General features: G+C 48.6%; 6 protein-coding genes across 6 annotated transcripts; 3 read left to right on the top strand and 3 right to left on the bottom strand.

Moving 5' to 3' along the window:
* Positions 1–264: 264 nt before the first annotated feature.
* FSUBG_10233 (indoleamine 2 3-dioxygenase) lies at positions 265–1798 on the bottom strand (the record flags this gene model as incomplete). The annotated part of the gene is made up of 2 exons (XM_036674790.1): positions 265–1279; positions 1326–1798. 2 exons carry the CDS (start codon positions 1796–1798, stop codon positions 265–267), a joined length of 1488 nt encoding a protein of 495 aa, XP_036534267.1.
* A 996-nt stretch (positions 1799–2794) lies between these two features.
* FSUBG_10232 (homoserine o-acetyltransferase) lies at positions 2795–3895 on the bottom strand (the record flags this gene model as incomplete). Its single annotated transcript, XM_036674789.1, has 2 exons — positions 2795–2972; positions 3021–3895. The coding sequence occupies 2 exons, from the start codon at positions 3893–3895 to the stop codon at positions 2795–2797; spliced, it is 1053 nt and encodes a 350-aa protein (XP_036534266.1).
* Positions 3896–4221: 326 nt separating this feature from the next.
* On the top strand, positions 4222–5582 carry FSUBG_10231 (formamidase; the record flags this gene model as incomplete). Its single annotated transcript, XM_036674788.1, has 4 exons — positions 4222–4312; positions 4355–5079; positions 5123–5351; positions 5395–5582. 4 exons carry the CDS (start codon positions 4222–4224, stop codon positions 5580–5582), a joined length of 1233 nt encoding a protein of 410 aa, XP_036534265.1.
* An 82-nt stretch (positions 5583–5664) lies between these two features.
* Positions 5665–7882, bottom strand: FSUBG_10230 (monocarboxylate transporter 4; the record flags this gene model as incomplete). The annotated part of the gene is made up of 2 exons (XM_036674787.1): positions 5665–6644; positions 6688–7882. The coding sequence occupies 2 exons, from the start codon at positions 7880–7882 to the stop codon at positions 5665–5667; spliced, it is 2175 nt and encodes a 724-aa protein (XP_036534264.1).
* A 592-nt stretch (positions 7883–8474) lies between these two features.
* FSUBG_10229 (multidrug resistance) lies at positions 8475–10506 on the top strand (the record flags this gene model as incomplete). Its single annotated transcript, XM_036674785.1, has 11 exons — positions 8475–8619; positions 8661–8797; positions 8841–8914; positions 8962–8970; positions 9015–9112; positions 9154–9274; positions 9317–9686; positions 9769–9983; positions 10026–10248; positions 10292–10397; positions 10439–10506. 11 exons carry the CDS (start codon positions 8475–8477, stop codon positions 10504–10506), a joined length of 1566 nt encoding a protein of 521 aa, XP_036534263.1.
* A 1014-nt stretch (positions 10507–11520) lies between these two features.
* FSUBG_10228 (uncharacterized protein) lies at positions 11521–12153 on the top strand (the record flags this gene model as incomplete). The annotated part of the gene is made up of 1 exon (XM_036674784.1): positions 11521–12153. The coding sequence occupies one exon, from the start codon at positions 11521–11523 to the stop codon at positions 12151–12153; it is 633 nt and encodes a 210-aa protein (XP_036534262.1).
* Between the last annotated feature and the right edge of the window lie 1324 nt (positions 12154–13477).

Raw genomic sequence — 13477 nt, 5'->3', positions numbered from 1 at the left:
CGTTCGATTGGTCAATGGGACGATAAGATAAGTCTCGGCGAAAGATCCTTGATGCCGAGTCTTGGCGTCATCTAGACTCAGTCGCCCAAGCTACGAATAACTGATGATACCTCTGTACACGGAGTCACCTGGCTTTTCAAGAGATCATGGAATCAGTAAGTCGTTCGCCACAAAAACACCTACCTGATGAGGCGATGATTTGACAGTAATTCCCAGGGGATCAGCATAAAATTAAGAAAATATTAATTATCACTAGGTATGCTATCAAACACCCCGATCCTGGCAATACTTGTCAACCTCCTTCTTCAACTGAGCCTTCTTGGTAACAACATTATCCATAATCTTCTTGACCAGGATATAATCCTCATGAGTCAAAGATCCTCCACCACTCCAGACCCCCTCCTCCAAAACAGCCCAGAGACCAGATCCCTTGGCAACCTCCTCCATCAGATCCATAACAGCAGTGAGCTGGTTAGGAAGCCAAGTAATGATGGGACTTCCACCTGTAGCTGTAGGATGAAGAGTATGCTTGATGATGTACTCGCGGGTAAACATCCAGTGTCGCCATCGGAAGCTTCGAATGTGATCGAGGACGCGAAGATACAGAACTGCAAGACCGTGATCGCCGGATTTGGTGAGGAAATCGCGGACACCAACTTCTGATGCTGTTTCGCGGACATACTTGAGGAATGCGCGGTGAGGCTTGGGTCGATACTCTCTGAACTCGACGAGAATATCGGTCAACGGGTTCTTGGGCATGGGGATCTCGCAGATGTGATCCAGCAGAGGAATGATGGCATCGTTGGCACCAGATTCTCCCCGGAAGAATTGAGGCTTGTCGTCGTATTGTCCCTCGTAAACAACACCATCGGGGAACATGGACTGCTTGGTGATGCCGTAGATAAAGGTTCGGTAGGTCATGTAGTCCTTGGGCAGGGATTGACTCCACATGCCCTCCATGTTTGTCTCGATAATCTGCATGGCATTGAGGATGAGTTCCAAGCTAGCCTTTGCCTCTGCAATCTTGGAGGTGCTGTTGTCTTTCTCAACTGCGGCCAGCAGATCAACAGCGCCTTCAATTAGGCCGCCGGTTTGAGCGACCATGTGGATGTGAGTGAGGATGAAGCCGGCCTCGGATGACTTGGGGTCAAGACCCTTTTCGAAAGCGCGGACGAGGCGGATGTTGTCGTAGTCATCGTGCCCTTGCTCGGGATGGACAAGCCAGTAGTTGTAGAGGGCATAAGAAGCGGCATAGGACATGAAAGCGGGGATGTCGAGACTGGATCCAAGTCAGCGAGGTCAATTGGAGTGAGTGGTAGACTTACATCTCTGCACACTTGACAAGAGGTCCAGCGATACACTTGGGAAGTGTCTGACGTCCAAGTCCATAGCCACCATCATCACTCTTGCTATATGTCTCCCAGCAAGGTTCAAGGAGATACGAAGAAGCAATAAAGCTATAATCTCTAAAGGCAGCAGTAATAGCAGCCATATCTCTCTTGTCCGTCCCAGGAACAACGAGATTATCAATCTCGGACGTCAAATCAGGGAGAGCTCCACTGTCAATCAGAGGCCCAAGAGCAAAAGTCGCCAACAATCCTGGGGTGCCATCTTCCTTGAGGATAGGAATGTCATTAAGAAGGTTTGAGACAGGATCGAATTGAGAAGGGAGTTTCTTCAAAGGAAGTGAGAAGGGAAGATATCCTGTGCGAGTTGTGATGGTGAAAGGATCCTCGCCCTCTGGTAGCTCAGAGGGGTCCTTGCGGAGGTATGGGAAGAGGGTGTTTGCAGCAGACATTTTGTGATGATTTGACTTGATGATGGACAGTGAGTAGGTATGGAAGACATGGCGTCTATATACATTGAGGCCGGAATTACTATCGTGGCCGGAAGACTTTCCGGCCTTCGCCCTTTGTGAACAATGACAAGCAGCCGATAATACCCTGACCAGTTTTAGTCTGATGGCTTGATAGCTGCCAATCTAAGAGATAGTATTGATAATGGTATCGTGGGGATCCGAACTAACGGTACGCCCGGAGTTGGGCCCGTGTTGAATCCGCTAAGTTTGTGGTGAATCCACATACCCCGCGATATCTCGATTCCTTCTAGAACTATCGCGTAAGAGTGTTTACCACTCTAACGCGTAGCTCACCGCAATTTAGCTATCTCTTACACAATAACAACCCAACAAAGAGTTCCAATAGATCACGAGATCGGTATAACATGTTCATATGACCAAAAGTAGTTTCTCCCAAAGTCTCGGCAATCAGTGGTGGTGGATGAGTGGAGAACCGCCTTGTCGTGACATCCGCCCTAGATTGACAAGCTAGTCAACGCCTTAATCTAACAAGCTGGGGTAACACGGGAGATAGACGAGTAATTGACGCTTCATTGATAACATGCCGTACAGTGTCGAGGGCTATCAGGGTGCGCCTTAGTTTGACATGTAGATATAAGCGATTTCGGGATTGTGCTTATTGGTCAATTGGGGTGTTATCTTGTGAAGGATGCCGAGTCGGAGGCTTGTTGATGTCGGGCCCCGAGATGTCAAAGAAGGGTTAATTGCAACCCTCCAGTGAGATCTTGTGGCCGAGGTCTCCCTTCGACTTAGGGGTGGACTGAATCGATACGCATGCACAGGATGATTGCTTGATATTACTGCTCTTACGGCCAGCTTCATCTACGTAGTATGCATGCAGTGATGGAGAACCTTGTAAATCAAACTCGGTCTGAATTGTAGTGTAATTGAATGAAACTGGCAAAATGACACAATAAAACTGCAATTGACTGCCGCTCAACTGACATCTCTACGAGGAGCCTCATCAAAGACCTTTCTCAGCCTCTCGTCCAACCATTTCACATCCTCCATGTTCCCCGGCGGTCCACCAGCCCAATGTCCCCAAATAGACGGATAAACATCCATACTTGCATTATCCCCCATACACTCAACCTCGTACTCTGAATCCTCGGGCCTAAACAGTCAGCAATCAACACCATCCACAAATCAGGGAACAACTCACGGAAAGTAGAGATCCGTCTTGCTGGGAAGAACCAAGATCCTCGCCTTGATCCCCCTCATCGCCTTCTCAAAATCCCCATTATACGGCTCCTGCTGACTTACATCTCCCGCCTGCCACGTGTGAAGCATCACGAGCAGATTCTCAGGGTCTTTACTAAGCGCCCACTTCTCCCAAAAATTCTTCATAAACTCTTCAAGATCCGCTGCGCCGTAATGCTTCTTGAACAATTCATGTCGATAAAACGCCTGCGAGAAACCCCAGCCTGCGTATCCCCTCCCAAAAGCTTTCAGACCAACTTCCTTCTCCTTCTCGGTCCATTTCCTGTCTGTGGTCTCGACCCGTCCTTGGATACTTCCTGCGGACGTGCAGCCTTTTGCTGCGAGGAGCGCTGACTTGACGCCTTCGAGGAATACCTGGTTGTGGAGAGACGTCTTGGCTGATCCGCAGAAGGGAACGCAAATGTCCATAAAGTCGGGGTATTGCGTAGCCCATTGGAATGCCTGCGCTGCACCCATCGACCAGCCCAACACAGCCCGTAGATGTTTGACCCCAAGATGACCCATCAATTGATGCTGGGCCTTGACATTGTCGTAGAACGAAACATCAGGAAACGGACTGATATCCGAGTTTGACGGACTCGTCGACTGTCCATTCCCAAAAAGAGCCGTTATAATAATAAAGTACCTCTCCGGATCAAGAGTCTTGTCCTTGCCAATAAGCCACTCATTATCGGATATCGCACCCGAGAACCAACTCGGATAAAGAACAGCCGGAAGTCCAGCCTCTCCAAAAGTCTTGTACGCAATCACCGCATTTGGCAAAACCTTGCCATTCTGAAGCTCAATGTCTCCGAGCGAAAAAGTCTTGACGTCCATGATTGTCTGTGGTCTCCTCGTTGCTGAGACCCTCATCTGCCGAGGACACCCCCATCTCATATACCAATCTCGATGGGCTACCGCGTACAGTGTCCAGACTGTACCAACGTCATGCTAATCGCGGGGTTTCGCCCTTGGGTGACAATGCAGCCACCTGCTTTATCAGGAATGTCACAAGACGAGCTTATCATTCTTATCTCGTGCGGAGATGAGATGCGGAGGCGTGCGGCGAGATAGTCTTATCTATTACACTACTATCACTATTATAAGAAGATACAATTGAGACAATTGAAAACAATCCTCAAAGTTTAAATCTCATCAATACAATGCCTGGCAAGATCCGTACAGCTCAATCCGTGTCCTTTGACAAACCCGCCTCTGAGCAACCCCATCTCCACAACAGATGGCATCCAGATGGTATGCCCTCAATTGACCCAATTAACTACCGCTAATTTGTAGTCCCGAGTATTGCAACCGTTGAACCTGGTGAGACAGTCAAGATAGAATGTCTCGACTGGACAGGCGGTCAAATCGGCAACAATGACAGCGCAGACGATGTTCGCGATGTTGACCTAACTAAAATCCACTATCTCACCGGCCCATTCGATATCAAAGGCAGTCAGCCTGGTGATCTCCTCGTCGTCAACATAACCGACGTCCAACCCTTTGACCATTCACCCTGGGGCTTCACAGGAATCTTTGCCAAAGAAAACGGCGGAGGTTTTCTCGACGAACACTACCCCACCGCCGCAAAAGCAATCTGGGACTTTGACGGCGTGTACTGTTCAAGCCGTCATATCCCCGGCGTGCGCTTCCCCGGACTAATCCACCCCGGAATCCTAGGCTGTGCTCCATCTGCCGAGATCCTCGCAGAGTGGAACCGTCGAGAGGCAGAGCTCATTTCGTCAATGGCTGATTCTACCAAGATTGTAGCTCAACCACCGAATGAGATTAACGCACATGGTGGAAAGGCTACGGGTGATGTTTTGGCAAAGATTGCGAGGGAGGGAGCGAGGACTATACCTGGACGGCCTGAGCATGGAGGAAATTGTGACATTAATAACATTTCCCGTGGATCTACGACGTATCTTCCTGTTCATGTTGAGGGAGCAAAGTTTTCTGTTGGAGATCTTCATTTTAGTCAGGGCGATGGCGAGATTAGTTTCTGCGGTGCTATTGAAATGGTGAGTCTGACACTTAGCGTTGAGTACTGTTCTGACAAACTAGGCTGGCATCATCACGATCAAGTTTGATCTCATCAAAGGCGGCATGAAGTCCCGAGGTCTCAAGAGTCCAGTTTATAGACCAGGCGACATGGGACCTACCTTTAGTCCCTCACGCTACCTAATCTTTGAAGGCTTCTCCGTCGATGAGAATGGAAAGCAGCATTTCATGGATGCAACCATAGCTTACAGACAATCATGTCTCCGCGCAATCGAATACCTCAAACAATTCGGTAAGTCGCCTTCATTACTGCAAGACGTTTACTGACAATACAGGCTACTCTGGAGAACAAATCTACCTTTTACTGTCCTGCGCACCCATCCGCGGCGCCATCGCAGGAATAGTCGACATTCCCAACGCGTGCACAACTCTCGGCATACCGATGGACATTTTCGACTTTGACATTTCTATTGAGAGCGAGCCTGTTGCTCGAGACATGGGTGCTTGTCCTGTATCTAAGTAGGAAGTCCAATGTCTCTTTTAAACTCCTGCAGCCACTCTGCGTTATCAACGGGGGTTTGGTTCCAAGGATCGTCGCTTTTCTGTTAGTCAATGAACTTTGCATATTGGGAAACGTACTCATCGTATAATATCCATCGTGCTTGATACTTTAGTTCGTCGTCGCTGGGGATATGTCGGTTGGGATTGTTGGGAGACATTGTCGTCATGACAAACCGTGAGAGTTCGCGCTTTAACCGACGATAGCTGTTGTTGTCGTTGATGAAGAATGGTGTTTGTGTTCGTACTTTATCTCGTATTAGTGCCCTTGACTCTGGCGTGCTGTGCATCGAAATCGCTGGTATTTCCGGTACTCCCTCAGGAGACAGAGATCGATTCTCAACCCAAGGCTGCAACATATCCAGTTCCATCGAAGCATCCAACGGCACAGCTGTATCTGTCTGACCCCATAGAAAGTAAGAGTCATCAACAGACTCATTCGCCAACGCCACAAGAGTCTCGGCCCTCTGGCGTAACGGCTCCAGCCAAACCGTCGAACTCCACACAAGCCTCATCAAAAAGTCCAGAAACCTCCTCGATGGATGCGACGATGCCGTCTCTGTCCGATTCAATACATTACACGCCTCCTGCTGCAGTTCAGAATCCGTTGGGAAATGTCCCATAGACGTATGAGCAGTCATGTACTGCTGCAGCGCCGCCTCTAGCTCGCAATTCTCAAAGATATTTCCCTTTCCGTTGATCTTTAGCTGACTCAGTCGCCCCTCTGCTAATTGTTTCGTCGGCCGAAGTTTGGCTTGGTTGGCGATCTCAGTAGCGGACATGAACAAGTCCCATAGCCATGACGGGGATAACGACGCTTGGTTGGGGGAGGATATTTCCGCGCCGAGGATCACGGAACATGCTTCAAAGTGCAGCTCGGGATCTGGTGGCATTATAAACTGATGGCGGTTCCGCATGTAGTACTCTAGTTCGAGTTTGATGAGTTCGTATGCACTTGTGGGTGTATCTGCTGGACCTCTTGTAGCTGCGAATGGGAGAGGAGAGTTTCGTTCATAGTGGATGAGGTCTAGAAAGTTAGAAAGCGCATCTTAATCTGTCTGTGCACTTACAAGGAGGCATGGCGTTGTCAATCCTCTCAATGACTTTCCCCTCGAACCCCCAATCACCCTTCCAGTGCTCCATGGTACTCCCAGCTTTGAAATGGTCCGCCAAATGATCAACCCTACTAGCCCAGGTCGTAAGATTGATGCCACAGAATCCACATCTCGATTTAACCTCTTGCGTCATGACTTTCCAGTCATCCATCGGCCACTTGAGAAACTTGGACATATGGACTAGTCTCAGATGCTGCTGTAAATGGTCTTTCCGATGATATGTCCGTTCTTCAATCGGCCGCTCTATACAGGCACTCTGATTATGTCCATCGAGATGCGTTTTGTCAGGGTTCTTGACGCCACAAAAGACACAAAGAAGCCCCTCCTCTGGATGTATCGCTGTCGGTCCATTTGGCGAACAAACCCAATTCTCGAGCGATAAATGGAGAGACTTTTCATGACGCTGCCAATCGTATTTTGTCTTGAACGTTTCTGTGCAGAAAGTACACTGATACGTATTCTGCGCTTGGAGGAGATTCGTCCTCACTTCTTTTCTCATCTTTGTGCGTCTCCTTCGACTGTGTCGTTTGAAAATGTCAAATGACGTCGATGATTGCTTTGAATGAGCAGAACTGTACGACCCAGAATCATGACTCGACACTGACGTCCCTCTACTGCTGATTGACGACCCATGACTTCGTGATCTCCCGTGTCGCGTTGAGAAAGCAGCAACAGCTCGTGAGATATCATCCACAGTCGCAGCCTCGTGTTCTGGAGGTGAATTCGCCCAACGCTGCAGCGGATTCATGTGCTCAAACGGCGCAGGAGTAGCACGTCGTCGCGGCGTATCAATCGGCGTGTGATGCCCCGAAGAGTTCCCCGAATCATCATTCCGAAACATTGGCGATGTCGGCCGCGACAAATGAACCTTTGCTCGCCTCCTCGCATTCGCAAACCAATTCGTGACCTGCTGTCTATTCAGACTCGTCTGCTCTTGAAGATCCTGGACATCCTGGATGGTAGGATATGGATGCCTTTCATGCGCGGCGAACCAATTCCTCAGAATCTTGACAGACTCTGATGAAAAGCGATGACCGATTTTTGGGGGCGCTGTTGACGTCTGCAGAATGCCAGGGGACATTGTTTCAGGCTCAGCGGCATTTTGAAAGTCTGCAAAGTCGATGAAGAGATCACCTGTTGGGTCTGCCATCTTGGTGTTGATGGAATTTGGAGGTCATGGGGTTACGATGAGTTTACGGCGAAGTCTCGGACATGTCCAGAAAGGGCGGATCCACATTTTATTAGTCTTGATTGATGAGTCAGGATTGGCCCATCTATGTGAGAGGTCAAAGTTCATGATATGCAAAGGGGGGGGATAGTGAGGTTAGCTGTTGGTCTTGACACATGGAATAACTAGTCTCAGACAACGTGACAAATAGGAACAGACGATAGATCTGCTGGCAGGGTTCATGAGATCAGTCCCGAAAGAGGCGAGTTCTTGTCCGTGCGGTCGATGCGGAGGTGCGGCGTGAACCAGTGGGGTTGTCTCATCGACTGCTTCATTTCAAGCCGATAACTATTTCATGTTTAATAGTGAGAGAAATTGGGCCATGGATTTTATATGTTTCTGCCCACTTCCCGTGTATATATGCCTCACCAAGCTAGTGCATCCAATTCCGCGGAGTGGATCAGCGATGATGTGCTTTGCTCCGAAATCACGTCGACGATAACAACGAAATCGGACATTTAGTGAAACTAAAAGTAAATCTTTCACTATAATTCTCTCAAGTGAAGCGCGTCAAATGACCAGAATTAACGCGACAGAGACGACTCCCTTGATACCGGAGATACCTCCCGAGGTGTCGGATGTAGAGAGGAACAGTCCCGATGAGCCGAAAGCGTACAGCCATGCGTTTATCGCAAGAGTAGTTGTCGCGTTGCTGATTGGTGCGTCTTCCATTCATTGGAGGTACAAGCTGACGATCCAGGCATCTTTACTTCCAACGCCGATGGCTCTTTGGTCCTGGCTACTCATCCGGTGATTGCATCCGAGTTTGGCAAGCTTCAGGATTCGAGTTGGCTATTCATCAGCTTCATGTTGGCTAGTGCGGCATCACAGACGATTGTACGTGGACTGATTCTGGAGGCGAGTCGGACTAATTGAGTAGTACGGGAAATTGAGTGACATTTTTGGACGAAAGACGATATTGATCTTCTGCTATGGACTGTTTGCTGTTGGATGGTGAGTGCAGACCGCACCCGACACTTGAATCTGGCTAACAATTTCAGCGCCCTCGTGTAAGTCTATGCCCATACTCATCGCATCGACTAACAAACCCCAGAGGCGCTGGCCAGTCAATGTGGCAGGTCATCCTAGGTCGCGTAATCTCTGGCTCCGGAGGCGCAGGAATGACTACAATGGCATCAGTCATCATAACCGGTACGACTCATCCTGATCCTGCAATCCAAGCTGACCATTAGAACTCGCGCCTCTTCGAGAAGTTGCCTCTTGGCAAAGCTACATGAATGTCATCGCCACCGTCGGTCGTAGCATCGGTGGTCCGCTCGGAGGTTTTCTCGCTGATACAATCGGCTGGAGATGGTGAGTCTATCGCTCATTCAACAGCTTATACTGACGGAGTAGGTCATTCCTTGGACAATCGCCAATCTTTGCTGTATCCATGATCATCGCTGCCATCCTCCTCCCATCTACAACACAGACCGAGGGTGCGACAATAGAGCGCATCAAGAGGATCGACGCACTCGGCGCTCTTTTATTGGGAGGTTCTGTTCTCGCTTTCATGGTTCCTCTCGAAATCGGGGGTCAGAAGATACCTTGGGGTCATCCTCTCGTGCCAACTCTCGCTGCTGCTGGCGTGCTTCTATCAGCTGCCTTTGTACTTGTCGAGTCACGCTGGGCTAAGGAACCAAACTTCCCTCTTCGTCTACTCAGAAGTGGCGATGTCACCAAGACGTATCTGATCGCGTTTGGACAAGCAGCTGCACAGCTTGGAGTAAGTCGCCCAGTATCATAGGCAGCCAAAGCTAACCGATAAGATGATGTATACCGTCCCCATTTACTTCCAAGTTACTCAGCGTGTATCGAGTACCGTCGCAGGCGCCCACCTATTCCCTGCAGTCATCGGAAATACAGTCGGAGGTATCGCGACAGGCTTGATCATCAAGAGGACTGGTCGATACAAGGCCCTCATCATCTTCTCAGCTGTCTCATCAATCACGAGTTATACTCTGATGCTACTTCGCTGGCACGGACAGACCAATTGGCTGGAGTCTCTCTACGTCTTCCCAGGGTACGTGCTCCCGTCTTTCGAAATGTTATGCTAACCATTTAGGGGTCTTGGAATGGGCATAGCTCAGAGTGCTGCATTCATCGCTCTCCAAGCTTCCATCGATCCCAAAGACAAGGCAGCAGCTTCTTCTGGAATCTTCCTCGCTGTGACTTTGGGTTCAGTAGTTGGTATGGCGGGTACGAGTGCAGCCATTCAGGGACTTCTCAGACACGACATCCAGCAGAACCTTGGTGATCTCGGAAAGTCTCAACATTTCATCGACGAGGTGAGTCATTTCACTGAGTTTGTGAAGTCTGCTAAATATCTAGGTGATTCAAAAAGCTGCTGAGAGTGTCTCGTACATCGACGAAGCTTCCGAGTCTGTAAGACAGGTACTGATTGGAGGTTATATCAGAGGAATCGAGTATGGACACGGTAAGTAGATGTCCCCTTGTGAGACTTGACTAACGAATCAGGGCTCTCCATCGTCTTCTCCGGAATCACGCTCGTCACTGCTCTATTACTCAAGGAGCGCAAACTTTGACTAGTCTCATCACCGTGAGTTCACCTTAGCAAAGGTGTGAGGCAGGTAACCTGTGATATGAGACGAAACGTGTTAGACGTCGGCGCACGGAAGTAGAGGGATTGCATCATGTTGGAAAACCTTCTGGCGCGTTTAAGAGTGTATTTATTATAGGGTTTGACACAAGCGAGACTTTATTCGTTGTCTCCTTTTAATAGTAAAGTCTATTTCGTTAACGGTGTTGATAGAAAAGTTGAACATTTAGAGATAAAAGCCTATCTCTGACCCTCAAATCAAGTGGCCACGTATAAAATTGAGTGAAACGTAAAGTAAAAGGTAGCTCTAACATCACATAGAAAATAGGGTTTCTGAACGAACTACGTAAAAGTATCAGTAGAACAGCCACCTTGGCCATCACTGTTGAACACTGTAAGCTTTTGTCTCATGACTCTGAGCCACCTCATCAAATTCACCAATGGATTGCCACTGTGAACAGGAAGTCAACTTGAATCTTAAGGGGACAATTTCATTATAAATAGAGCGCGTCTCCCATGCTCAGCTGTACTTGTTTCTTTCCTTCAATCATCTTCCAGACACTCTACACTATACATTTCACTCGCCTTTGTTCGCGCACCAGACCTCCTTCACTTTTACTCTTCACTCTTCACTTTAAGCTCTTGAGTCTACGCTCAACGCTGCATATTATTCTCGACCTCAGTCATACTAGCATACCCAAGGTCGTGGACACACGTCAGTTGATCGACCATTCAGCTTCCGACATCGCATCACTTGAGCAGAGTGAACAATTTTTGAACCTCTTATCCTTCCGCCGTCAAGTATCAAGATATTCATCTTGTATCTACTCTACCTACCAAATACTACACCTCCATCAAAGACAACTGGACACCTCTTTACTACGACGACGTCTTTGCAACACACACTACTACTCTCACAAACAACAAGTCTTCTGAACAGACTAGTATCATGGCTCCCACCTTGGACAAGACAAACCTGAGTCCACGAACCGAAGCAACCATGACCTCCGAGCAGGAACGCAACACTCGCATCATGGCTTGTGACATCCAACGATTTTATGAATGCGTCCAACGAGAAAAACATGTCTTCCGCCGCTGGTTCTCTCATTATGAGATCAACTTGGCCAAGTTCCTTGAACCTCATTGCACTTTGTTCAAGGACGAACGCAACTGGCCTGAGGCCTGGTTTGACAAGGAGCGAGAACTCATCGACGATCTCAAAACCTTTCGACACATGGCGAAGCAGCTCTTGCAGCAGTGGACACGAGATGTAGCGGCTCAGATCCTCAGTGTCCGAAACACTGCCCTCAACAAACTCTTCACTGCTGAGGATGTCTCTCTCGCGGCCAAGCTTGAGCCTAACCCGCTTGACGGCAAGGTTGGTCCCCTGGACTGGACACAGAGTGAAATGTCTTTTGACAAGACGCTGTCCAAGTTCCGATTCCTTGCGAACGACATGTTGCAGGAGATGAAAGGTGGACCAACCATGGAACGACCTGGTCATCCCTGGACCCGAATGGAGGGTTTTGATGTGTTGAACTTTATGATCAAGGATGCGGAAGAGCCTAAGTATGAGGATGATGAGGAAGATATGTTCGAGGATGAGATTGTCCCATTCTATGGGTTCTACTAGAGGCGAGCAGGGTCTTTATGGCACACTGGTATTGTGAATTGGTTTGTTCAGGGTTGGTCTGTTTTTATCTCGGAGTTTGATGTCGACATGTTTTCTCGAAGGAGTAGTCAGACTTGGAGCACTGAATAATACACTGATGTTTTGCTTCTTTTCGTGTATTTAATCCGTAAGTCAAATCAAAGAGTGAAGGATAATTGCTTGTACTCTACAACGGGGTATAGAGTAAATCCTTCGTCTGATTGAACAAGTCCATCAATTCCTGAACCAGCCTGGTGCTTTGAGCGTCACTCACTCAACCAAGAAGCTATGTTTATCTCAAGATAGGAGCCACCTCATATTAATACTTGTGCAGTTTGGAGAAAGCTCTGCATTAGAACAAGGGAATCGTCAGCAAATGAACGACGGCAAATCAGGCAGAATCCCCACATTTCAAGGCTGACGGGCGACACGTGACTCTCTTGCGGAGTCTGTGAAAGGCTGCCTAAGATGCCTTGCGACAATCGAGATTGGAGTATGTAGCACAAAGAGAGACTCATAAATATCTCCGCTTCTCTTCATTTCGTCACATCTAGATACTCAATACCAACAACTTTGACTCTCTACAGCTCACGCGCCCCATTTGACGTCATGTCAGCATCTCCAGAACCTTTCACCCTCTTTCACAAGTTCCCCCCAGAGCTCAAACTCGACATCCTAAGCTTCTGCACCAGAAATGACCTAGTCTGCCTCTCACTAACCGGCCCTGACATGCGAAATCTCGTCGCGCCACTTATCCCCAGCAAACCTAATCTCACATGGGTCGATCAACTCGGTCCAACACCAGACGTACCCTCAGAATGCCATGATCCTTATCACAACGACATTCCCCGGCGGCCAGATTGCGATGGCGCAAGAGATCGAAAAGTCGTCTACTCCCCGTTAAGCCATCGCTTCGGACGCCATGAATACAGCCACTGCAAAGTCTGCTACCGATGTCGAAACTACCCATCCGATCACCCACTGTGCAATGTTTCATACTGCAAAAAGCATTGCGCGTGCATTTCATGTCCTTTGTTTATGAGATTGCGGGGTTGGATGGGCCGTCGCAAGTACTGTGCGGAGTGCAACCAATTCACCACTCGAACAAGGAGAAACAACGGGAGATGTACGTATCAATTCCCGTGTTTCACAATATCTAATTATAGAACAGGCACTCACGGGCGGAAAAAGGTGCGAAAAACACCAAACAACCATTGGAGTCGCAGCAAAGGATTGTCCTATGGAAATCGCTGGTGGCGAAAATGGGGGACACACGGAATTGACCACGAGGCATACCAGCCCAAGG

Source organism: Fusarium subglutinans (assembly GCF_013396075.1).
Source record: "Fusarium subglutinans strain NRRL 66333 chromosome Unknown NRRL66333_c0000175, whole genome shotgun sequence".
Taxonomy (NCBI): Eukaryota; Fungi; Ascomycota; class Sordariomycetes; order Hypocreales; family Nectriaceae; genus Fusarium; species Fusarium subglutinans.
Note: the sequence above shows the minus strand (reverse complement) of the source record. Positions and strands in the feature narration are given on the sequence as shown.